This window comes from Lonchura striata, chromosome 3 (genome assembly GCF_050655825.1).
Source record: "Lonchura striata isolate lonStrDom1 chromosome 3, ASM5065582v1, whole genome shotgun sequence".
Classification (NCBI taxonomy): domain Eukaryota; kingdom Metazoa; phylum Chordata; class Aves; order Passeriformes; family Estrildidae; genus Lonchura; species Lonchura striata.
The window spans coordinates 34,995,249-35,019,943 of record NC_140705.1 but is presented as its reverse complement, the minus strand read 5'-3'; the positions used below and the strand labels follow the sequence as shown (position 1 = coordinate 35,019,943).

At 37.5% G+C, this 24,695-nt stretch overlaps 1 protein-coding gene across 6 annotated transcripts in view; it reads left to right on the top strand.

Moving 5' to 3' along the window:
• Positions 1 to 24,480, top strand: part of SNX14 (sorting nexin 14) — a 45,622-nt gene extending 21,142 nt beyond the window's left edge. For 3 of the 6 annotated variants that reach the window (XM_085574799.1, XM_021545895.4, XM_021545886.4), the window contains 16 exons: positions 166 to 290; positions 1,359 to 1,417; positions 4,914 to 4,940; positions 8,589 to 8,718; positions 9,363 to 9,564; positions 10,508 to 10,591; positions 10,727 to 10,827; positions 11,106 to 11,217; positions 12,990 to 13,030; positions 13,198 to 13,317; positions 17,360 to 17,483; positions 18,000 to 18,164; positions 19,200 to 19,295; positions 20,630 to 20,721; positions 20,876 to 20,932; positions 24,297 to 24,480. In XM_085574799.1, the coding sequence (XP_085430925.1) occupies positions 166 to 290; positions 1,359 to 1,417; positions 4,914 to 4,940; positions 8,589 to 8,718; positions 9,363 to 9,564; positions 10,508 to 10,591; positions 10,727 to 10,827; positions 11,106 to 11,217; positions 12,990 to 13,030; positions 13,198 to 13,317; positions 17,360 to 17,483; positions 18,000 to 18,164; positions 19,200 to 19,295; positions 20,630 to 20,721; positions 20,876 to 20,932; positions 24,297 to 24,335 (1,574 nt within the window). In that variant the 3' untranslated portion in view covers positions 24,336 to 24,480. Of the gene's footprint in view, positions 1 to 165; positions 291 to 1,358; positions 1,418 to 4,913; positions 4,941 to 8,588; positions 8,719 to 9,362; positions 9,565 to 10,507; positions 10,592 to 10,726; positions 10,828 to 11,105; positions 11,218 to 12,989; positions 13,031 to 13,197; positions 13,318 to 17,359; positions 17,484 to 17,999; positions 18,165 to 19,199; positions 19,296 to 20,629; positions 20,722 to 20,875; positions 20,996 to 24,296 lie in introns of all 6 variants that reach the window. The other 3 variants (XM_021545924.4, XM_021545915.4, XM_085574798.1) reach the window with 2 other exon arrangements.
• The last annotated feature ends 215 nt before the right edge of the window (positions 24,481 to 24,695 follow it).

Below are 24,695 nucleotides of genomic sequence, written 5' to 3'. Positions count from 1 at the left end.
TGCTATATTGTGCTTAATACTTTTTTTGGCAATTTATTTCTATTTTTTATTTATAAAACTTTGAGTAGCTTGTAAAGTAATCACCAGCTCTGACCAGAAGAAAACATGAACTTTATATGCCTTTATGTATATCACCCTCTATTCATACTTACTTTTTTTTAATAGTTGCTGAAGGTCCGTATAAGGATGTTGTGAAACTTCAAACTATGCGGTGTCTTTTTGAAGCTTATGAGCACGTCCTTTCTCTGCTTGAGAATGTTTTTACTCCCATGTTCTGTCACAGTGATGAGGTAAGCATGAAAGATTTGAAGAGTAGTCTTAAAAGCAAGACTACATTTTTTTAGGATACACTATTTACAACAGTCATGTGTATGTGGAACTGAAAAACATGGCTTCGTTTTCCACTTCAGCTGACATTCTAGATCTGGACCATTCTCAGTAGAAAAATAAAATTAATTCTAGTCCAGAATGAATAAAATCACAGAATAAAAGGAAAACTTTATTTTTTTGATGTAAAAATTTGTGTATATGACAGCTATTACAAAATCCTCTTCACCCTGCCTTTGTGATTACAGATTTGGTGCAAAAGTAATAGGCCCGATAGATGTAGAACACAATGTCTTTATTTACTTTTAAAAATGTAATGGTATTTAAAGATACAAAAGTTGTATTTAGGTTTTATCAGCATTATGCATTCCTGCAGCTAAAAGTCTGGTGTTTGTTTTCAAGAAGATCACTCAATGCAATTTACAAGGTATTTAAGATTGTTGTGTGATTGGGTTCTAAATGCCACCTTAAGAATTCCCTGCACTGGGTTAACTTTATCTGCCTAAGGCCTTCTAGCAGGACACACTTTAATCACAGGGGTGAGTCTGAATTCATGTTCCTTTCAGAAGTTTGTGTGTATAAGTCAGGTTGTGTGTTAAGCTTCTTGCATTCATTTGAAGCAGAATATGTTGATTTGTCCAGGGATTGGGTACTTGCCTTACTTGGCATTAATAAAAAGAACTTTTCTCAAAAATAGTTTTGATGGTCATCTCTCCCATGATAGCTATAATGCTTCAAATGCTTGGTTTTGTAAAAAGGAGGAGACGTGGATTTTGGTGCTTAATTGAATTTTTATTTCTACTTTGTGGTTTTAATCTCATGATTACATAAGATTAAGTAAGTAGTCCTAGTCTCATGTATTGATTATTGTATGGTCTGTCCTTTTCCAGTTTAAAATTCTAACTGCTAGATTATGGTCAGATTGGCTTTTCCTTCAGTTCTTATTTCCTGAATTTTGCAATATTGTTGCACGGTAGCCTTTACGTCAGTTAATCCAGTGTTTTCTTTGATACTTTATTTGTCTGCTACAGTACTTCAGACATCTTTTAAGAGGAGCAGAGTCACCAACCCGCAATTCAAAGTTTAACAGGTAGGTATGGTTTTCTTTGGTTTTTAATTAAAAACATCAAAATATTAAGCTGTGAGAATTTTATTGTTGTCTTATATTAATTTGACTAAATTTTAGCCCTATTTTTTGTTTTTAAGTGAACAAATTACATACTTAAGATGCAAGCAGTATTACATGAGACATCTCCTCTCCTTAAGTATTTTACATTCAAGAATTCAGTGTGTGATTTAGACCTCGGCATTTGAGAAGAGGGAAGGGAAAAAAATAAGCAGTGAGAATAAGATTATGTGAAAATAAAGTGATGATTTGACTGTGTATATTTGGCACCATTTTAGTGGTGCCAAGCTGTGTCTTCTTGGATTTCAGATGTTGCAGGGATAGGTACAGCATACCCTGTGTCAAACCGGCTGGGTTATTTGATGGGAATCTCCTCTTACCATGGTAGGGAGGTTTTGCCACTTCTCCTAAATCAAATGTATTTTCTTTCCCTCAACTCCAGTGCAGAAATGCAGCATCAGAAGCCTTGTTTCTGAGCCATATACTTACAGTCCAGGCCTCCTTCAGGCTCCTCACAGCCTGTGGAGGAGAAGAGCCTCTCCTGTGGTGGGGATAGTTGATCTTCCCCTGTGGGCTTGGGCTGGGTTGATAAACCTTGAGGCCTCAAAATTTCTTTTGTTTCACTTTTTGTTGGATGGCTCTGAGAATTGTAGGCTAGCCCAAATGAATTTCTCTTATGGCCTAGGAAAACATCAGTGAGATAGTCTTTAATTTGGATAGACATTCTTTCTTGATATGAAGTAAGATCCATGGTACTGTGGAAAATGATAATGCTTGTCCTCTTCTAGAGGAGTAACACTGATTCATTTTACCTTTACTGCTTTCATTAGAATTACACCTGGCAGTAAACTCCTGTTTCACAGCCTACTGTGAGATTCGTATTACTGGCATATACCTTTCTTCTCTGCTCCTCTTCTTCAAAAATGGGCCGATTTGTTCTTTTTTATTATGTCTCCATTGGTGACGTCTTTTATGTAGTCTTTATAGTTTCTGTAGGTCGAGGACTGGAGCTTTGGTGTAGTGCTGTCCCCTAGTGGTGCTGGCAAACTTCTGTTTCTTAACGAAGAGGCATGGGATGAAGGCAGCTAGCCCAAACTGCATTCCTTTCCTACACAGTACTCCATGTAGGATGGCCTTAAACACGCTTCAAGCTTCTGTTGAAGATGGCTAGGCTACACCTAGACCTTTAAATCTGCCCCCTGGTTTCTTCCCCCAAATTGTTCATGTCAGGGGTTGGAAGTATTCTGTAATACTCTTCTTAAATCTAGTTAAAATATGAAAACATGTAGGTCACCTCTGGTACTTGGCTTTTAAAAACAGAAAGGGGGAATTTACAGGCCGTTGCTGCCTGGAGTCTTTGAAATGCATCTCTGGCTACAAAATAAACAAATTTTGTTTGGCGGCTGTTGCAGCATATTCTCAAACAGCATCCATAGCATTACTGAAAATGTATCTGGTTTACATTTAGAGCAATTTGAATACTCTCAGTATATATGCTGATTTACAGTACAAGATACTGTGTGTTCCAGAAGTGGTGCCTCAATGATTATTTCCATGAAACAGAGGTCCTATCTTGCAAGTAGTTTGCCTGTTGCTTTGGAATTTCCCTCTGCAGAATTGTGTACAGTCACTTCCAAGGGGGTGGAGAAAAATCAAGGTTTCTTACAGAATTATTCCAGATGTTATTCCATATATTTTGTCCTGCCCTCTCTTCCTTATTCTAGAATTAGTTTTGCTTGAAAATAATTTGATGCAAAGAGATTAGTTTTGTTTACCATATTTTTGATGTGCTTTAGTGTGGATACAGTGTGTGTATTGCATAGATACTGTTGATTAAAAAATCAGATCAAGAAGTAGGTATGAGATCCCAGTGGAACATGCATGCCGGTGATGTGTTGAAACATTTCCCTTATTGCAAGACAAGAAAATTACAGTTTCTAGAAAATATAGGTGGAAAGGTAGGAAGAGGGTTTGAATCACTTTTTGGTTTGAATCACTTATTTGAACTTTACAGAACAATCATAGCTTTTTGCAGACAGATAGGACAAATAATGTGCTATGAGAACTGCAAAGCCAATAGTGAAGCAGTGCCAGGGGTTTCTGGAGTGTAAAGAAGTCACATTGAAGTTATTCTGACTACTTGATAACTAACTGTGGTTGTCATCAGTTGTAACTGATGTTTTTTACCTAGTATTTAATGTGTGTGGCCTATGATAACTGATGTTTCAAGTTCTAGGTCTGTTAACTTAATTTGAGTAGCGTGGAAGAGAAAACAAGAATTCCATCTCTCTCTCATATTTATGTATTTATAATACATTACTACGTTACTTAAATGTAGTCTGTGTTGAAAGTCTGAACAAAGAAAAGCTGTTATGTAGTATGAACTCTTAGATTTCTGGATTTCTGTGTATCTATCTCAATTTTTGACATACCATAACCACAAATGGAAATAGACAAATATTAGAATAGCAGTGAAATTAAAGCATTTTTTAGGTTAAAGGACCATGTAGAAAAGACACTAACAATTTCAGGGAGTGGTTAGGAGAAAAACCCGTGGAACTAAGTCTGTGAAAAGTTCTATACAGTGTAATAGTCATCATAATTTCTAACCTGCTAGGTTATATTTCCAGTTTCACAGTTTACACAGCCAAAGGCAGTGTAAGATGTCTTACAATCAGATCCTTCTGTAAAACAAAATCTAATGTTTTTATCCCATGTTAGTTTGTCCACAATTCAGTAGCTCTAATGAATTAAATTCCTCTGTGTGGTGACAGTATAGTTAATTCATTTAAACATGTTGATTGGAATTACTGGGTTGATGTCTGAGGCGTTGGTTCTATATACCAGGTTATGTAGACTGTTAGAAATGTGTGACAATTCTTAAAATCTGTGAACTAAAAATATTTTAAAAATTAATTTTTAATATTGGCTCTTACTATACTTAATATGTATATTATACTGTATTATATATGTATATGCTATACTAATAGACAGAGGGAGAAAGCATGTATTATTACACAAAGTGAGGCCACAGCCTTTTCATTGTATTGGCTAAATTAACTTGATTCCTACATGACTTCTGAATATAGGTAATAGGAAAAGTTAGCTGGCTATTTGGCATTACAAATAACTCCAAGAACGAAAATTGTTCTCTATTAATTTGTGGTTGCTTGTGCTGAATCTCCTGAAAGTTTCGATAACTGATGTTTCAAATTCAAAGGCCAGGCTTGTGATGATGGTGAGATGAGTAAATACTGTTCACATTCCACTTTCTTAGGATTCTAGGTCAGGAAGTCCTAATGGTACTACATCTTTTTTTAACCTATGGTGATGGTCAAAACCTATTGAATTTTGTTGGGATAGGTCAGTCAGATTTGGTTTGGTTCGGGTTCTTTTGTTGTTTTGGTTTTATTTTGATTTTCTGCTGGGCTCTGAGGTGATTTGTTGCCTGTTGTTGCAGAAGTAGCCTGAGTTTGGATGACTTACGGTAAGTCTATCTAACACTCAATAAATGTTGTGTGTTAGTTATGCTGCATCTCTCATGACTTCATCATAGAGCCTTTTTAACAGTAATTAACTGTTCATTTTATTTGTAAAAGACATGAATGTCTTCTCCAGACTGAGGTGCATTTCTCTTCACAAAAATCTTTGTTCCCCATGTCCTTTTCACAGGTGTTTAGAAATTGCTTAATTACTAATTTCATGTGTTTACATTGCCTTGAAATTGTTTGCTGTACATTAACACTTTGCTGAATATATTTCCAGACCTTGAAACCTTTTTTTTTTTACTTGTAACTGCTAGCTGCTCCAAAATTTCCTTTACTCCATGTCATATTGTTATCCACTTGTGTGCTTGTTTTGTCTTGCAAACTGTCTCTGGAGTGATTATTGTCTAACATCACCTGCAAATAAAACCATTTTATGATTTTTAAGCACTCAAAACCAACAGTTGCCCAAGTTGCAGCTTCTCTTGTGACTGTTACAGGTTTGATGACACCATATGCTATTTTTTTTTAAATTTGCTGTAAGGTAGTATGTGACCACTCGTTAATGCCTTAGTAGCTGTCCAGTGGTTTGTTTCTCATTATTCATGCCTCTTTAAATACAAGGTATCCAAACTCAGAAAACAATGTTTTCCTCATGGACTTTTCCTTAGAATTTAACAGAGGATAAGTATGACATAGTTTGCTCATCTAGTCTTGAGGGGAAATTTTTCAACTTAATTTTTTGGGTTAAAAATCAAGGTAATTAGATGCTTTTATATTTTATGTGCCAGTTCAGCATGTTGAGCTATAACTTAATTGTTGAGCAATAAGGAGTTCTTGAGTTATAAATGCAGCTCATTGATTTTCAAGTGCAGCAGTATGTGCTCAGCATTTCTCCTAACTGTGTGTAGGGAATCTAGTCAGCCAAAGGAAATGGTACTATGACTTCAAATGCATGTTAATATCTGCCTTGTCTGATATATACAACTGGTCTGGTCCTTCTTGACCCAGAGAGGCTCACAGCATCATTCTTCAGCTGCACAGCCCTGGCTCATCACCTGAATCTGTTCAGTGCACTGAATGAGGCAGGCATCCTGTGGGAAAATGATTTTGCAACCATTCATGATTGAAGAATGCCACAGTGGACTACTGCAGTCTTCAGTCTGCAATTCCCTCTTATAGAGCAAACAATAACTGTAATTTTTTAAATGTTAGGTATGTGTTACTTTTGGAATTTTTGAAAAAAACGAAGTGTTCCAAGCTCTTGTTGTCACATCATTCTTCAGGAATGTTGGAGCCTGTAGACTCTGCACAGAGGACCCTCCTGAGAAAGCAACTATAGAATGATGGTCTAATAATGCTCTTTATGTGGATTAACACTAGAGGGAGTGAGATATTTTTCTAATATCTCCAAGTTTTGGAGATATATATATATATTTGTTGCCAGATCTTAAAAATATTCTAGTCTCTGTTATAAGCTGGCTACCTCCTGTCATATTTGGTCCTTCAAGTCTTGAACCTGTCCCTATCCTAGTCCCATCTTTCCTTCTACCTAGTCCCAAGGTCTTTCTTCTATGTCTGCTTAGCCAGTGAGTCTGTTAGACTTTCATTGTGATACCTTTTGTATATATTTTTTTATTGCTCCATTTCTTTGAAATGTCAAGTCATCCTTTTGTTGGTCCATCCATCTTTGTTAGCATCCACACAATTTCTTTTTCTGTGGTCATCTAATGTGATTTATGATCAAGGATTTTTGCCAAACCAGTCCTGTGTTCTCTCCATATATTGTGGACAGTGTCTGTGTACCCGCTTATTCAATGATGTTTGTTCTGAATTTGTCTTTTCCTGTGAAGAGATTCCTATCCTAGTTTGTCACTTTATACTTGTCCAGTTCAGTGATTGCTTTTTATTCATGTGGTGTAATCTTTGGGCTCTATGTTGGGGCTGGAAGGGTTGGTTCCTAGCTGCCAGGTTGAGTCCTGGCTGCATACAGCTCACTACAGGTGAATGCTGCCTTCACCTACAGCATGCTCACTGTGGGAAAGAACTGCTTTGAGCCTGGAGTCCTCGTATCAAATCACTGACCTTGTGCAAATTAATGTTTTTGGTCAAACTCTTGAGAGCTGCACTAGTTTTCAGAGGAATGATGAAAATTCCATTCAAGGTTAAGCCAGAGGTCTGAAATACCAGCCTCCAGAAGAGCTAGATTTGTCTGATTGAGGTTTGTGTTTTCTAGCCCGGTTGAAGCACTTGAACAAGATTCAGGTAAGGTCCCCTATGTAACAGCTCAGTTCAGCACAGTAACGTGTAGTAGAAGTTGTGCAGGAATGGAGTAAAAGTGTTCAAATACGGATTTAGATTGCAAGCAGCCAAGCAACCTTGCCTTTGCATAGAAGAGATAATTAAGATAGATGGTGCCAGTATGCTTTGGACCTGGTGATTAGATGAGATAGAAAAAGCAAAAGATTTGGAAAATCAGTGGGTTATTTATGCAACTTTGGTCATGTACACAGTCTGTGTAAGACTGTAAACAGGAAGGTTATTAGTAACATGCACGTGCGTGCCTGGAGTCAGCAGTTGATGTTGTCTGCATGGTTTTATGAATGATGAAAATGCTTTACCTACTGATTGCTGCAGTTCTCTTTTTAATCCCTTCCAGGAGTCAATAGTTACTTGTTTTAAAGGAAAAAGAAACAGGATTTTTTGTAGTTCAGAGTACTAGTTGTATGTCTAATAGCAGTCTATAAATTTGGTTTGAATGTTTGATTCTGAAGTTTACTGTATTGATTTTTAACTTGTCTCTCAACTGTATATAGTGAATCACCATAAAGAACCTCAGGCTGATTCTGTATTCAACAGAAATATTTTTCTTTCCAAAATTGCTAGCATTTCTGTGCAAGAAATAATCTTCAGTGCCAGGACTTGTGTAAGGACATAATAATAATAAAAAATATGTTCTCTCAGTGAGGAGTGTGCTTGCTGCCCAAGTATTTTTCTTATTCCCATACCTGATTTGTTGGCTTTTGGACACTTTGTCATAAATGGCAAGACTTTAAAAACTCTTCATCTTTCTGTCAGACTGGCTCTTCAAGCTAGGATTCCTCAGTTGCATCTGTTTCCTCTCATGCTCAGTTTTGCTCCTTGCACATTCCTTTTATCTGTCTCTACTGCTTAAAACCAGATTTATCTTGAATGATATCTGCTTGTAAAATTCCATTAAAAATGCATCTACACTTGGTACAAGGATAAATATTTAAATACAAGTACAAGGAGGAGGACAAAGTTAATGACCTACTTGATGTGCATGTCTGTAGCAATACCATAGTTTCTGCTGTCAAAACAAAGTTGTTTTACCTAGTTAATTGTTTATTCTGTGTCATGGATTACTAGGATAAGTAAGTTGTAAGACTTTATTCGTGGTTAAGCATATGGGATTCCTGTGTCTCTCTTAAAAAGTGTAATCAAGAAATTTTGCTGATTGATCAGAGAACAGATATACCATAAATGAATTTTAACTAAGGGAACTGTAAATATGTTGGATACCTGTTTATAGAGTTGTTTCTCTTATCTGCAAATGGTGTGCAATGGCCTAATGAGCAGCTGTGTAATAATGTGCCTTTTGTTGTGAACTGTGGCTTCTATAATCCTAGGACCACGCAGAAGAGAGGAGAATCATTTGGAATCAGCAAAATCGGGAACAAAATAAAAGGTGTATTCAAGAGTTCTGCAATGGAAGGAGCTATGTTGCCTAACTATAACTTAAATGTAGGAGATGATTTTGTGAGTAAAGCCATTAAATTTTACTTGAAGTCTTTGTTGGGCTTTAATTTTTTTTCTCCTTTTCTCATTTGAAAATGTTAAACTTCTGCTTTTTAACTGCAGTTTTCATGTGCTGGCTTCTGATAAAGTTGCCTTATCTTCTCTGTATTCATTCACAAGCCAAGGTCACATCCCCAGTTTCTGTGCTTCTGAGCTTACTGTTTTTGTACAGAGAAGTTCCCAAACTATCAGTGTCAGATATTTTTATAGGCAAGACTTTTTCCTCCAATTCTGGGTAGTAAGGCGTGCACAAGACTGCATGCATGGCTCTTCATCTGCAACCTGCCACAAGACCTTAAGACCATAAATAACATAGTGTAGAAATTGCTGTCAAGTTGGTCTGTGATGCAGAATTCTCTCTAAAGATCAGGAGCCAACAGTCCTGTCTTATTTGTCTTGGATGTCTCCTTGAGTTAATGTTTTTCTTCTATGCTAAACAGTCATGAATAGAGCCAGTGGTAGAATTTACTGCATGGGATATTGTTATCTGAACCACAGTTGCGGGACAAATGGAAAATTTGAAAAGGAGGAGGGAATTGGTTTGAAGCAGAGGTAGACTGTACCAATTAAAATAGAACTGGAGATCTCTGTTTGAATCCTTACAGATTGAAGAGGGTGTTATGGTGATGGAAGATGATTCTCCTGAGGAGGCTGTTAGCACCCCAAATACACCCCGCAACCTTGCTGCGTGGAAAATCAGCATCCCATACGTTGATTTTTTTGATGATCCCTCCTTGGAAAGAAAAGACAGAAAGGAGAGAATTCCTGTATTCTGCATTGATGTAGAGAGAAATGATAGAAGGGCAGGTATGCAATGCTGCAGGTCAATAAAGTCTCATTTAAAAGTGAACTCAGAATATTCTAGTGTGCTGTATTCTGTTGGCTTTTGCAAGTGAGTTTTGCATATGTGTTCTGATTTCAAAATAATAGCTTGAAAGTTGTGAGGAAATGTGTTTAAGAGACAAATGATCACATTTAGCATTTGCTAGTTGAGAACTGATTCCTCAGCATGAATCAGTTCTATTTAGACTTCATGCCAAAGTTTGAAATGTTTCTTTCCAAAAATACTTGTCTTAAAATTCATATTAATAAACATCTGTCATTTTTTTTTCACCCACTCTGAACGTTGGAATAATGAACAACAAGTAATTTTTTATATAACTTTAAAATTAGTTCTTAGGAAATGAAAGTGTTTTGCTTATTAGGAACCATTGTGGCATGCAGTTAGTTTACCAGTATCTGGATAGCAATACATCTATAATGGAGTGGGGAGAAACAGCATCATCCTAAGGCTGCTGGGATTTGTCTTAGTGAGACTAATACTTCCACAAAAAGCAGAAAGTATTTAAAAGGCATTTAGTGATATCTTTAGTGATAGGATTAACAATCATCAGCATTCAAGTTGGTGGTGCAGAGGACTGTATTCAACAAGTACTATTTCTGTAAATCATCTACTTCAATTTAGAAAATAGATATAATATAGTCAGCCATTATAAATGTTGAAGTTATGCAGTACTCCATTGTTTAGATTGTAGTAATCCCATAAATAATAATTTCCTTGTAGTACCATATCTGTCTACCAGTTATGCATTTTACAGTGACATTAGAAGTACCTTGAGGTTTATGTTACTACAACAGGGGGCTAATGCCATTGATGTTTTCCTATGATAATCATCATATGTTTGCTGTTGCTAATTTGTCTCCCAAGTGCCATAAAACCTGGTTTATTTTTAACTTTTTTTTAATCCAGTTGGACATGAACCTGAACACTGGTCTGTCTACAGGAGGTATCTTGAATTCTATGTGCTTGAATCAAAACTTACAGAGTTTCATGGTACGTTCTCCATCATTTGGAAAGCCATTTTGCCCTGCTGTGATTATCACTCATTACTTAGATTAAATTTAAAATAATAAAATCAGTGTTTACTGCACAACAAGAATAATTTAAACTCCTTGATATCTTTACTAGGTACGTTTCCTGATGCTCAGCTTCCCTCAAAGAGAATCATTGGCCCCAAGAACTATGAGTTCTTAAAATCCAAGAGAGAGGAATTTCAGGAATATCTGCAGGTATCAAACAAACATTTGGAGCAAAATATATTCTAAAACTAATAAAAGAATATCTGGGGTTTTTTTGTTTGTTTGTTTCCAAGTAACTTTGTAGTTAGGGAAAGGATTCAAGTGGGCAATGTTAAAGTTTCTTATGACTGAAAACAGAAATCTTGTGCAAATTATGATATTTGCGGCAGTATAATACTCTTTGAATATCTTATTACTATACAGAAACAGATTTTTTTAAAGGTTAGTTTTAAAGTACTTATACTTCCTTTGTTCCTTCTGTTTCAAAGAAACTTCTGCAACATCCAGAACTAAGTAACAGCCAGCTTTTAGCTGACTTCCTATCCCCTAATGGAGGAGAGACTCAATTTCTTGATAAAATGTTGCCTGATGTGAATCTTGGTATGTAATATGCTACTTGTTTATGCTGACAAATAGGAATGCTGTGATTGAATTCTGTGATTCTGTTATCGACTGTAGTAATGAATAGATAACTCTGCTCCTTCACAGCCCCTAAAATTATAGCTCTGCAAGGAAGATATGCTGATGCTTCTTCCTTGAAGAAAAAAGACATTTTGAAGTTTTGGAAAAATTTGCTTAAGTGGCTTTTGAATTTTCGTGTCAACAAGCAAGATAAGGTTTCTGTTAATAAATTGCATAGTTCAAGAAAATTTACAATATTGTCACAAGTCCAATTGGAATGTGTCTGTCATCGTGGGCAGATGAGGTGGCATGAACACTTACAAAACTACACGTACAAACTTTGGATTTTAATTAATTAAACTCCTCTTATTTTATTCTGAAAATTCCAATATTTGATATTTCTAGTATTAGCTGATATTAAGATCCTTTCTAACATAATACTTAATAGAGCTACTTAATAGAATCTGTGTGTGTGATAGAGGCAGGTCAAATGGAAATTGAGAAGATCTAATGTCTAATGACAGTAGTTCTTAATAAATCAAAAAAGAAAACCGTAGTATGGCTTGGCTGCAATGTAGCTGTCTCAGAATAGTGTGCCTGAGCTGGTCAGGTCAATTTCATGGCCATGCTGTCTCCATGTCTTGTGCCACTTGTGGCTGTGGTCCCAGAGAGCTGTGTCCGAGCTGCGCTGCTGCATCTCTGCACCTCCCACTCACGGTGTGGTCCTGCTAAGGCAGCCCTTCTCTTGGTCTGCTTCATGAGTTGTTGAGTGAGATTTCTATTCTCAGCCTCCAGTCAAAAAGTTTGGGTTTTGTTTTGGGTCTCCCTTCTAGAGTGAACCATGCATCCTTATAAAAGCTTATAATTATGGTGTTTACTGTAATGCATTTCCTATCTGAGACCGTGCTTCACTTCCATAAAGAGCATTATAACAAGTCTTGGCATTTTGGTAGGGCTTTTTTGTGAGAAGGAGAGTTTTTATTATTTCCATTTGATCTCTGTGCATACTTTCTGATGTAAATTCCATATTTAATGACATGTAAATAAGAAAAATATTACTGTAACTGTAGTGCTTAAAACTAGTCCTAGACACTTTCATTTTTCAGCATTCAAAATTACTGTGCCATATCCTGATAGCCTTATCAGGACACAAGAGCTGATCATTAAAGCCAATGCCGTAACCTGTCTGATTTAGAAAACTCTACTCACCAGGGTTTTTGAGGCTGGTTCCCCATAGAATCTCTCCAGATTTGCTGATTTTTCCACAGAAAGAGGAGAATCTAGTTATCTTGATTTCTTCTGTGATAAGTGCTTATGATTCTATGAGTAGCTTAAGTACAAGGAATTTTGCCTGTACTGGTGTTGTAGCAGTACTAGCAGTTTTACAGTGTTAGGGCTATTTATGGTTAAACTCTAGAATAGTTAAGTGGTAGCACTTTACTACTATAGTACTTTATTGTGGTTTTTTGATTTTTGTTTTTTTTTTTAAGTATTCAGGTTAATATTATTAACCTGAATATTTCTAAGTATCTTTTCTTGAAGAGTAGTAATTAATAGGTTACAAGCTGGTTAAGTGCAAGACTATTTTCTTAGGGTTTTATGCCAAATCAAATATAACCAAGCAGATTTAAAAAAAATTACTGTATTTTAAAATAACTACAAGACAATGAGTACATCAAATCTATCAGGGCAAAATGTATTTAAAATCAGATAGAGATAACAGAAGGTGCTTTCTTTCTTTCTAATTGTAGGTAAAATCATAAAATCTGTTCCAGGAAAGCTGATGAAAGAGGTAAGTCTTTCAGGTTGCCAATATCTTAACTTCATTAGCTAATTTTATGAGATTACCGAGTTACAGGCTAATCAAAACTTTTCTTGAAAATTCTTGGTTTTTTGTTGTTTTTGTTTTCACTTTCCTGTAATTATGCAAGTGACAGGTCACTCATAACTTTTTTTCAGAAAGGTCAGCATTTGGAGCCATTCATCATGAATTTTATCAACTCCTGTGAATCTCCCAAGCCTAAACCAAGCAGGCCTGAACTTACTATTCTGAGTCCCACTTCTGAAAATAACAAGAAGGTACAGTAAGTCATGTTCCTTTCCCATTTTACAGAAGTGGGGAAAATTAATCACACATTTTCTCTCATATTAGGGAGCTGTCTTAGAACTCATAAACTAACATTATTTCAAATGAAGCCAAGCTGGAAAATGCTGTCTAGGAATGCAGACACTGACGGTGTTCAGTTCAAAGGCCAGACCAAAGGCAGACTGGTGTAACACACTTTCCTACTCTTCAGATATGTGTGGCATAGAGTTGAGCTGTTCAGTTCTGCACTTTCACTTATGTTGTGAGACGTGACATCTTTGTGCAGATATATAGCCTTCCAGTTCCTGAGGGAAGCCTACAAGAAAGATTGAGTGAGACTTTAAGAGCATTTAGTGACAAGGGGAAATGGAACTGAGAGTAGGTTCATATTAGATATTAGGAAAAAATGTGTAACTGTGGGGGTGGTGAGGTGCTGGAACAGGTTGCTCATAGAGGTTGTGGATTCCTCATTCCTGGAAGTATTTAGTGCCAGATTGGATGGAGCTCTGGGTAGCTTGGTCTAGTGGAAGGTGTCCTTGCCCATGGCAGAGGGCTGTCACTAGATGATCTTTGAGGTCCCTTCCAAGCCAGTCCATTCTGTGATTCTGTAACTGCTGTGCAGCAGCAAGGCACCTCAGTTCTGGAGAAGGAGGTGAATGCCAAACATCTGTACCAGGACAGTGTGAGCTGTCTGTATGGAGCCTGTGTGGGGATCTGGCAGGCAGCCAAAGAGATGAAAGGTTAGCACTTCCCGAGTGCCCATTTGTGAGAAGAACATTATCTCAGAGCAAGAGAGATCTTCAATTTTTTGGTAAATGGCAGTAAATTTCCACCTTATGCTTGTATTGCCACCGTATTCTCATGTGTCTTTTCTGACATGGATCAGTTTATTTCAGTTGCAACATGTTGGACTGTGCTGAGATTACAATGCATGGTCCCCAATGCTGCCATGAGTGGGGTATCTGCAGGCTCCCTCTTCCTCAGCAGGCTGAATTAAGAAATGCCTGAAGATCTATCCGAGCAGGCCCAGTCAGAAACGTGCCTAATGCTCTGACAGATCTGCATGCTCTAGAATAAGAGTTACCAACCTGCCAGGTTAAAAAAAGCAAATGCACAAAAAGCTCTGCTTCCCCCTCCTAGGGGCACTAGCAGGATTTCTGGCCATGTTTTCATTCCAAAGGTCTGTAAGCAGCTTGATCGTCTTCTGAACATACTTTTGTCAGACTTGCTATAATAGGTCATGACTTTTCAGCTGATGCAGACTTTGCAAAATATGCCAATAAAGGCGTTGTTCTGCTGGCTTGTGATGGCCTGCCAACAGCAATAAAAGCTGTTTTTGGAACACCAGCAGTGTTACAAATGTGTTTGGGTAGCTACTTGGAGGAAGACGTGGTCACTTACACTGACTGATATGATTCAGACACTGCATAAAATCTTTCTTTGTATTATTTTGGTATAATCCTCTATACTTTTTAAATGAGGAGGAAGAACAGGAGAGACATTTATGCCTCTGGCTGTAGATATTATTCATAGTCATGGTATTGTTTTTGTACAGTTCACACCTGTGCTGGAATGTATGGGTGTGTGTTTGCATATGCACTTAACATTGAGTAACTTTTTTTTTTTTTCTGTGAGGCACTTTATATGAGCATTCATGCTTCCTTTGCTTACTTTTCCCAATAAGGCATGGTAGCATATTGTACAAGGGATTACTTTGGTTTTTTTCTTCATACAGGCCTTTTATTTTTCACTGACTTCAAGAGCTTGGCTCCCATTATTAATCAATACTAATTCATGGAATTTCTTCATTGTAAGCCTTTTAAGAATATTTCATGGTTACAATCATTATTATTGTCTAATCCTAAAGATACTAATAATGATAGTATTGAAGTTCATGGTGTTAGTCTCAAATATTAACATGCATAGAAACATCTAAAGCAAAATCTTGTGCTTCTCTGAATTGTGAGTATAATCTCAATTTCTGTGCTAAATAACCAGTTGTGTGTTTTTCACCTGAATTTCTTCTGAGCCAAGATACTGAAAATGGAAGTAGAGGTCTAATGCCACTTTGTATTATGGCTGCTGCAGTGCATTGTAGATTGCATTCTGAAATGCTTTCAAAGTGTGCCTCTGATCAAGGAACCATTACTGTTTAAGGTGCAGCACAGATCCTGTGCTGTGTATGGTGGTACAGTCAGCATTCAGATGATGCTTTTGGTTTGGAGTAAAAGAGGAAGTAGCACTTGAAAGTCAAAAAGCTTTGCCCTAAGCTGGCCTACATGTTTAATTTTTTTATAGGTTACCTACCAGATTGCTGATAATGATTTAGTTTGGCCTCCAGACACTGAACCTATGTCTACATTGCACAATTGGCTGCTTTGAGTTGACTCAGTATTTATCACCTTTGTCAGATGTATCTAAAAAATAAAGGAGGCTCTTGTTCAAGTTACAGTACTACAGCTAAGGTTTTTCTGCTGTTCTGGTTTCAGTATTAAGGAGGATGTAGACTTCAGTTTGTACGGAGTTTTTAAGCAACCTACCAGGGATGATTCCATAAAGTAGGTGTGAATAATTATGTGTTATTTTTAGGTTTGTTACATTCCTGAATACCAGTCATCCATAAGTGCATTAACCATATTTGCCCTTCTGTGTAATTTATGTAATAAGTTGGTGTTGTTTAGTTTGAGTGAACCTTGAGAAGGTAATAGCAGTACCTCAGCACCTAACAAAAGAGAGGACTTGAAGGAGTACAGGTCAAAAACCTGACTCTTGCCAGATGTCCTGATGTAACTTTTCCTAAGAGTGCAAATCATTCTGTTTAGAGACTTGTGTGGTGTTGCAACTTGCGTGTTTTCGGCTTTATTTATTTTGGGGAGAATTGCAGTACAGAAAGTGAACCATATATAAACAAATTACTTCCTGTTCCTTGGAATTTATGTTATTTTGCGAGTGGTAAAAAAAACCTCTTTGACTGGCAATCACCTCAGCCTGGGCAATTCTGTGATTATGTTGCACTTGCTTCTAGTTCCAGCATTTTTTTTAGAACTGTGGCATGAACTTTTGAACTTTCTTTTCATAATAGGGTTTCTTGTATAAATCCTATTTTACATCTAGATTAACTATTTTGGGGGTAAATTAATTTAAAATAAACTGTTAGTAGGGATTGCTAGATATTAAACATGGAAAGCATCAGGATTTAGAGACTTTTTCCTTTCCCTCTCTTAGGATTCACAGACCTGGGGACAGGGGAGGCAAGGAGTGCTGCCTAGGTGGTTTGGGACCCCTTTTGGTGTGCAGAGAAGAGCCTTTTGAAGTTTTCCAAGAATTAACAGTATCTTTTCAGAAAGAATCAAAGGCAAGACAATAAAGGATCAGGGAGGAAGGTGATGACATAGGAGAATAGCAGGCTAAAGGAATATAATTGAGAAATTAGGTAAATGGAAAGAAATCCAAATATTAGTTCATGATGATTTACTATAAATAATTAAACTGGCAGGGGAAAAAGCTATTTCTCTATGTAAAAAACTTGTATATTTTGTCTAGAAACCATTGTATTTATTTCAAAGTGGAAACCAACAGGAGCTTTTAGGAATACTTTGATGTTGTAGACTTCCCTTGTGATTTAAAGGCAGACAAGCTTTGTATCCTCTTAGCCCCTCATTTTCAGAACAGGGTGCATCAAGGAAATCAGAGCCTGTGATAAATGTCTAGATGCATACAATCATATAATTGTTTAGGTTGGAGGAAGGTAGTGGGAGCAGAAGGGCTCATGAATTAATGTCTCAGTGCTGATTTGTTGTGAACCCGGGTATTTTGGTTGTTGTGTATCTTGGCAACATGTGATGTGATCTTTATTGGAAAGTGAAGGATTTGAAGAAACAAAACCAGAAACAATTAAACAAATCAATGCCCTGATCAGTTCTTTGAAAGCTCTGGAAGGAAGCTGCTTTTATAAAAAGAAACCAATCCAAAGATCTAGTGGCTATCCTTTTGCCCTTGAATGTGGTGGTTTCAGTCTTATGTTTCTGTTTTTAGCTTTTTAATGATTTATTCAAGAATAATGCAAACCGGTCTGAGAATACAGAAAGACGACAAAATCAGAACTACTTCCTGGAAATGATGACTGTAGAAGGAGTCTATGACTACTTAATGTATGTTGGTAAGAAGTGATTTCTCTTAAGTATTCATATTCTTCATGACAAATATGAAGTCTCTGGTAAGAAATGAAATCCTATTGTAGCAGTCATATATAACTCAACACTTTAAAGCTAATATACAACTTAGTAACGTGGTCATTTCTTAGAAGACTTTATTGTGGTGCTAAAATGTCATTTATCATTCATCTTTGCTTAGTTGCTTTTGTTATGTCTTCATCTTTCTGCATCTCAGTAGTATGAGTTTATGAGAGTAGATCCCATCCCTTTTCTCAGGTCTACCTAGGCTGCTGGTAGACTCTGGGAATTGGAATTGTTAAATTAATATAAATAGCTAAAGGAAACATTTGATAAGCACTGTGGAGAATACTGATATTTTCAGTGCTGCACTAACAAAACTGAAATATTCTTTTCTTGCTTGCAATATTTTTCTTTTATTTTGAATAAATGATTCCTTTGTTATGAATAGTAGGAGACCCTCATATATGTTCCTACTCATGGATGTTTCTGTGACTTTACAGGTAGGGTAGTCTTCCATATTCCTGACTGGCTGCATCATCTCTTGATGGGAGGAAGAATTCTCTTCAAAAACACAATGGAACTGTACACAGACTATTACTTGCATAACAAGTTAGAACAGCTATTTGAGGAGCACCGGTTGGTTTCTCTGATAACACTGCTGAGAGGTCAGTAATAGTTACATCTGTGGTGAAAAAATGCTGCTTTAGTCTGGTCTTTGTCAGTGAAGTTTCCAAGTGCTGAACTGTGCAATGCTGACTAACACTGGTGGAGTATCAAAAATCAAGTGGGCCTGGACTAACTTCAAAGCTTATTATGGAAAGATGTTGAGCCACCTATATTGTCTGTCATTGATGATTACAGAAAAAAAGTATTATGAATAGTAATTTGCCGAGGCGTGCAAAGAACAAGAAAAACAGAATAAAATGGTTTATTGTATCAACACAAATGTTTCATTAAGTTGTTAAGTTACTTTACTTGTGTACTACATCAGTCTTTTATTGTTAATTTTTTGGTTCCCTTTGTTGTGGTTGGCTCTTGAGAGGGCTTGAATATTCCCAACCTTCAAATAAGGGAAGAGCAACTAAAAAAAATGTTTAATTACCTCACAGCTGTAGAGTATTACGTGACTACAGTCTGATCCAAACAATGCATCTGGCTAAAACTCTGGAGTAAGGACAGCTCTGTCCTTATCAAACCAAAAATGAAGCTTGTGAAAGACAGAAAAGGAGTGCAGTAAGACTCTCAGAGCCTAAAACCAAAACTGAGCACCTGTTATTTCTGAAGAATAGCAGTACTTGCTTTCTCCTTCATAGGTAAATTTGAAGTTTTTGACAGTTCCAGATAGTGTTTTAGCACAAGGTGTAAATACTGCTTATAGTTTTGAAAGCTTGAGGAAAATTGTGATTAAGAAGATCATAGCTAACCTAAAATGGAATTGATCAAAACTTTAAAGAGAATTTGTTAAACTTAGAAAAGAATGGAAACAAATTGTGAAAAGATGATTGTCCTTCAAACAGGAGGGGTATTCTGGATTTGATCAGGCTAAGGTAAGCAAACATTATTATCTGACAAGATTAGAATTCCCTTCTAATCAATAAAGAGAAGAAATTCAGTTTTGAAGCCACAATCCAAAACATATTTCTATGTCAGTGATGTGTAGCTGCCTAAAGGTACATTTTTTTTCAATGTCTCCACTGCAGATGCTGTGTTCTGTGAGAACACTGAGCCTCGCTCTCTCCAGGATAAACAGAAACGAGCCAAGCAGACTTTTGAAGAAATGATGAGATACATTCCAGGTTCTGTATTCCATGACTGCCTGTATGAGTGTGGTTAATTGTTCAAGCACATATTTAACCCAAACACAGTCACACTGTCTTTCCAAATCAAATAATACTTGGGCTGCTGAGATTTACTGGAATACCAGATGTAAAAACCCAGCAGTTCAAGTTTTGTCATTTAAGTGTTGCTGACTGAGGTTGTAGCATAGTGATTAATAAAGACATGGTGATGGAAATCAAGAGCTTTATACATTAACATAGTACCATAATTTTTCATCTTTTGAATGTTCCTATGATTTGTATTTTATCCAGATGAAAACTGTGTTAAAAAGAGGCACATCATTAAGCTGGAAGGTACATCTGAGTTATCCTTGCACTGTATAAACTAGGAAAGGGGCCCATTTAATTAAAGTAATTTTTTGAAATACACTTGTGATTTATTAAACAGTGCATTAGAACAAAACATTGATACTACAAAAAGTGTAGTAATTATTTGGGTGTGGAGCCCTGAAGGAAAGGAAGGAGAAAAGGATGAATGTGAGTTTGTGGGTCTTAAGTTGGGCAACTCTTTGGGGATTCCCTTGGTAGGAGAGACCCTCTTGGAGCAGTTTTGTGTTAGGAATGAGAGATGCATTGGACTTTTTAAGTCTTTAGCTTTTGTTTGTTGTTATTAAAACTTCAGCACACTGTCAGCACCAGACTCTGCGTGCAGGAAAAACAGTGCAAAAATGGTTAACAATCTCTTGTTATAAGGCCTTTTAAGTCTAATTAAAAACTAAGACACTCAATTAAGAAGTGACACTTAAAATATTTTCCTTTCTAACCTAATAACTGACCTTTAAAGACCTATAATGTGGATTTTTTTACTCAATTACAAGATACTACTTAAACTCAAGAAGACAAAGGAAGAAGGAAGTAAAATGAACTCAAGACAACACCTTATATCCTCTATCTTGAACCCATTTATAACATACTAAAAATCCTAAAACCTAAATTTCTTACCCATGTGACATACTACACTACTCTCTACAATCTCTAAAATCTATTTCACACTTTTGTTGTTTCTAGTTTACCTTGAGGCTTTGGAAGTTTTCTCTGTGAATGAGGGTCAAAGTCAGTGCTCCCCTGGGGGTCAGGATACTCTAGAGCAGATAAAGAAATATTCCTGGTGCTCTGGGTTTCCACAGAAGAACCCAAATTATGAGGCTTTTTCCATTTACTATTTGAGACAGAAAAAAATTGAACTCCAAACAGGTTTTTTCATGTTAATTAATTGTTCTATAACTGCATCATAAAGCTGCTTTGCAGCACTTCCTCATGACTTGTGTGTTTGTTTTTGGAATTCGGTCTAGATTTAATAGGCAAGTGCATTGGGGAAGAGGCTAAATATGAAGGCATCAGGCTTCTGTTTGATGGACTGCAGCAGCCAGTGCTCAACAAACAGGTAACTCATTACATGTGACAAACTTGCCTTCTGGCACAGGATTTCCTAAAGTGAATATTTGATATAGCAGAGGAGTGGGCTCTTACTCAGAACTAAGAATAAAAAGCAGTAGTTTTGCCTTGGAGTGCCCTTAATTTTCTGTATTTTCTTTTAGTTAACTTATGTTCTGCTGGACATTGGGATTCAAGAACTCTTTCCAGAGCTGATTAAGGTATGTGCTACCTCTGTTTGAGAGCTGCAGAATTCTTCAAGCTGCTACTGAGTCTGGCCACTGGTACATTTTTGCTATTTTTCGCTATTACAAATATTAATTCTAAATTTTGGGGAAAATATGTGTTTTCCAATATATTGAAATAATTGGCTTTTTGGCTAATTAGCTCTTTCCAAATCAGCTTGAGCCCATTTGTTTAGCATGCAACAAGTCCAAGTTGCCTTTCAGGAGACTTGGGCAGATCAACCAGCAGTCAGGATCTCTGTGCCTTTCTCTTTGATTGATTTATCTCCAGTCTATTTTATGTATTTTCTAATTTAGGAAGGGAATTCTGCATGCAAAACTGCAGCATTTTTCTTGAGAATACTGGCAGGAGGATTTCTTACCTCTACTTTGGTCACTGCAATGTTAACTTTAGCTCTCCAGATAAAGTAGAAAGAATTTGCACAAGAGAAATGGCTATATAAATGCATATCATTAGGTTTGGGATCTGTCTGACATTTGTTCTTGTGTATATCAAACCTTGGCAGATTTTTACATAGCAATTTTACAGTTTGGTCTTCATGGCAGGCAGAAAATACCTGCTAGTTAGCTAGTAAAAAAAAAAATCCCAAAACAAATTTTAAAAACCCCCTCACTAACAATAAATGTTCCTTGTATGAGCCTTGTGCCTGACAACTGCAGAGTGCCAGCAGTGATTTGTTTTGCATGACAAACAGAAACAAATACAAGATATTGGCACAAGCCAGAGCACTTGCATTGTTTTCAGTGAAATGAGGCTGGCTCAGCAAGTCTGACCTACTTTGTGCTTCAGCTCTGTAGCTGCCCTCCTCAAGCCAATGCTCAGGCAGCTGACCAGGGGAACAAGGAAGTAGCCTGGGAACCTGAGTGCAGAGAAAAAGACCTGACTTAGCCCTGCTATTTTACTCAGCTGAACTGAGTTTTGTATCTCAACAGCTAATTATATGTATTTATTGGAACACTGGTCTTCTTCAGTTTATTATGGAAAAAAAGTGGCATTTAAATAGTCTTTAAAGCACCAGTCAGGCCCAGAGGGTGGTGGTCAGTGCAATGAAGTCTGGTTGGAGGCAGGCCAGTAATGACAGAGTTATCCAAGGGGTCAGTTGTGGCTCCAGTCCTGTTTAACATCTTTGTTAATGATCTGGATGATGGGACAAGAGTGCAAAGCCTGATGATGACAGAAAACTGGGAGGAGTGGCTGATACACCAGAGAGCCATGCTTCCTTCCAAAGGGACTTAAACAGGCTGGAGAAATAGACTAGCAGGAACCTCATGAACTTTAAGAAAGGGAAGTGCAAAGTCTTGTTCTTAGGGAAGAATGGACCCAGGTGCTAGGATGGGCTGGGGGCCAGCAAGCTGGAAAGACACTAAGCTGAACTAAGGGCTGATGGTATTCCAGGCTGCAGCAGGAGCAGTGCTGCCAGCAGGTCAAGGGAGGTGATGCTGCCCCTCTGCTTAGCACTGGTGAGGCCACATCTGGAGTGTCTAGGTCTGGGCTTCCCAGTACAGGATTAGCACGGCTATACTGGAGTGAATCTGGTGGAGAAGCCGTGAGGATGATGAAAGAGCTGGAGTATATTTCCTATGAGAAGAGGCTAGAGAGCAGGGACTGTTCAGCCTGGAGAAGAGAAAGCTCAGAGGGTCTTATTGATGTCTGTAAATACTGAGGGGATGGTACAAAGAAGACAGAACCAGTGGTTCCCACTGATAGGACCGGTGGCAACAGGCACAAACTGAAACACCAGAGGTTCCCTCTGAACATCTAGAAACACTTCACTGTGAGGATGACCAAGCACTGTCATAGGTTGCCCAGGGATGCTGGGCAACTTGGAGGTATTTAAAAGCTGCCTGGACATAATCCTGAGCATCTCTAGGTGGCCCTTCTTGAGGTCTAGACCAGGTGACCTCCAGAGGCACCTTTCCCACCCGAGCCATAATGTGGTTTCATAGCTGTGTATATTTAATGGGGAAAAATATTTTTCATGTAAAAACAAATCAAGAGGAAGATTATTCAAGGTAAATCAAGATCTTGTTTTCTACTTCTTCATCTATTCTTTTTTCTTGAGTAACTGTGGCACTGCCCAGCTGCTCTGCAGTGTTTCATAACCACCTGCTGAGGAGGGACCTCCTACTGCCACCTTTGCTCCTGGTGAAATGGCATGGGTGAGGGGTGGGCTCCCCCTGTCCTCTGTGACTGAAGTTGATGGGGACACAGCAAGGGAATCCCTGGCCCTGAATTCAGTAGGGGAAAGCAAGAAAAATACTTCAGCTGGGAACTTGAGCTATTTACTGAGAGCAATACAGAGCAAAGTACTGCATCTGTGATGTTTGGCAGTGGAACCTGGTTGTCGGTGTACCAGGACTGAGAGGGGAAATGCAAGGTGGAGAGGGTGTGGGTGCAGGGATGGGCAGTGGTTTTCATCTAGAGCCCTAAAAACATTTTCCCAAAATTACTGCAAACACTTGTCACTGTGAAGCCACTTAAAAAGAGAATTGTTTCTTCCTAACAACTGCACTGGGGAAGTTTAAAAGTAATGATTGGTTCTTACTTAGCTATCCATGCATTTATGTTTTGGGTGGAATCAGTCCACTGCCTGTTCTCTCTGTTCAGCATTGAATGGTCCTTTTTGAGTTGCTTCATACCAAAATGTTTTGTAGTTACAGTGGAGAATGGAAAAATGTTTCTGGCCAGTCAGCTTGTAAAGGGGAAATTGAGCATCCCAGAGGTTTTGTTTTGAGGACTGCTCCTTTGGCAGGGAAAACAGTGATGGGAGAAATGGGAAGATTTTCCTTAGTGGGGATGTCAGTCTGCTTCCCAGTCTTGAGATTGGTATCTTGAAGGTAGTTCCTGCTGCACGTACCAGTGCGGATATGGGCGGGATCCCTTGATGTGTGCTGTGTTTGATGGCAGCGTGTTTAAGTCAGCAAGCTTCAAGAGCTGAAAATCTCCCCTGAGATAGTGTACAGCCAGTCCCTTGGGAGTCTGTCAGACAGGATACAAGGAAAAGGGACAGCTGAGAGGGAAAAAGCATTCCAGGCAGAGTAAGGAAAGAAATCCAATTGAAAAATTATCTCTCCAGTACTATTTCCAGAGCAGAAAATTACTATGTTAGGAAAACTGTATTTAGCAGTTAGTAATGGGGGAGGTAAGGACTTTAGAGAAAGAAGAGAACACCTATTTTGAGAAATTGTATTAAAACACGGTAGTTTTCCATTCTCATAACTCTGGTTTCAAGTGGATTTTTTCAGATACCATTAATCATTGCAGCTCAGTTCAGTAATTTCTGTGTAAATACACATTTTTAAACTTAATAAGTAATTTTTTCCCTTTCCTGTTTGACAGGGTCCAAAGGAAGCAAGCTCTGTGTCAAGTTGGATGTGAGTGGACACCCAGTAGGATCTGCTGTGCACTGTTGTGATGGACATGTGACGTTTTAACATTGCCTTGTATATTTTGTTGTAAATAACATGAGATTTAAGTTCAAAAAATACCTTTATGCAATAAAGACATTAAAATGTAATACCAATTACAAGTAAATAAAATATTTTTACCTTTAATTTAAAATTTGTTTTAGCTATTACCAGTAAAAGTCTAATTAATTTCCCCCAAATCTCTCAGTGAATGAAATTACAGGATAACATCAAAAAAGATAGCTGGGCAATCAGCCAACTTATGCTCTGCTAAAAGAGCAATTACTGGATGTCTTCCTGAAAGTATACGTAGAAAAACTGTTTGAAAGAA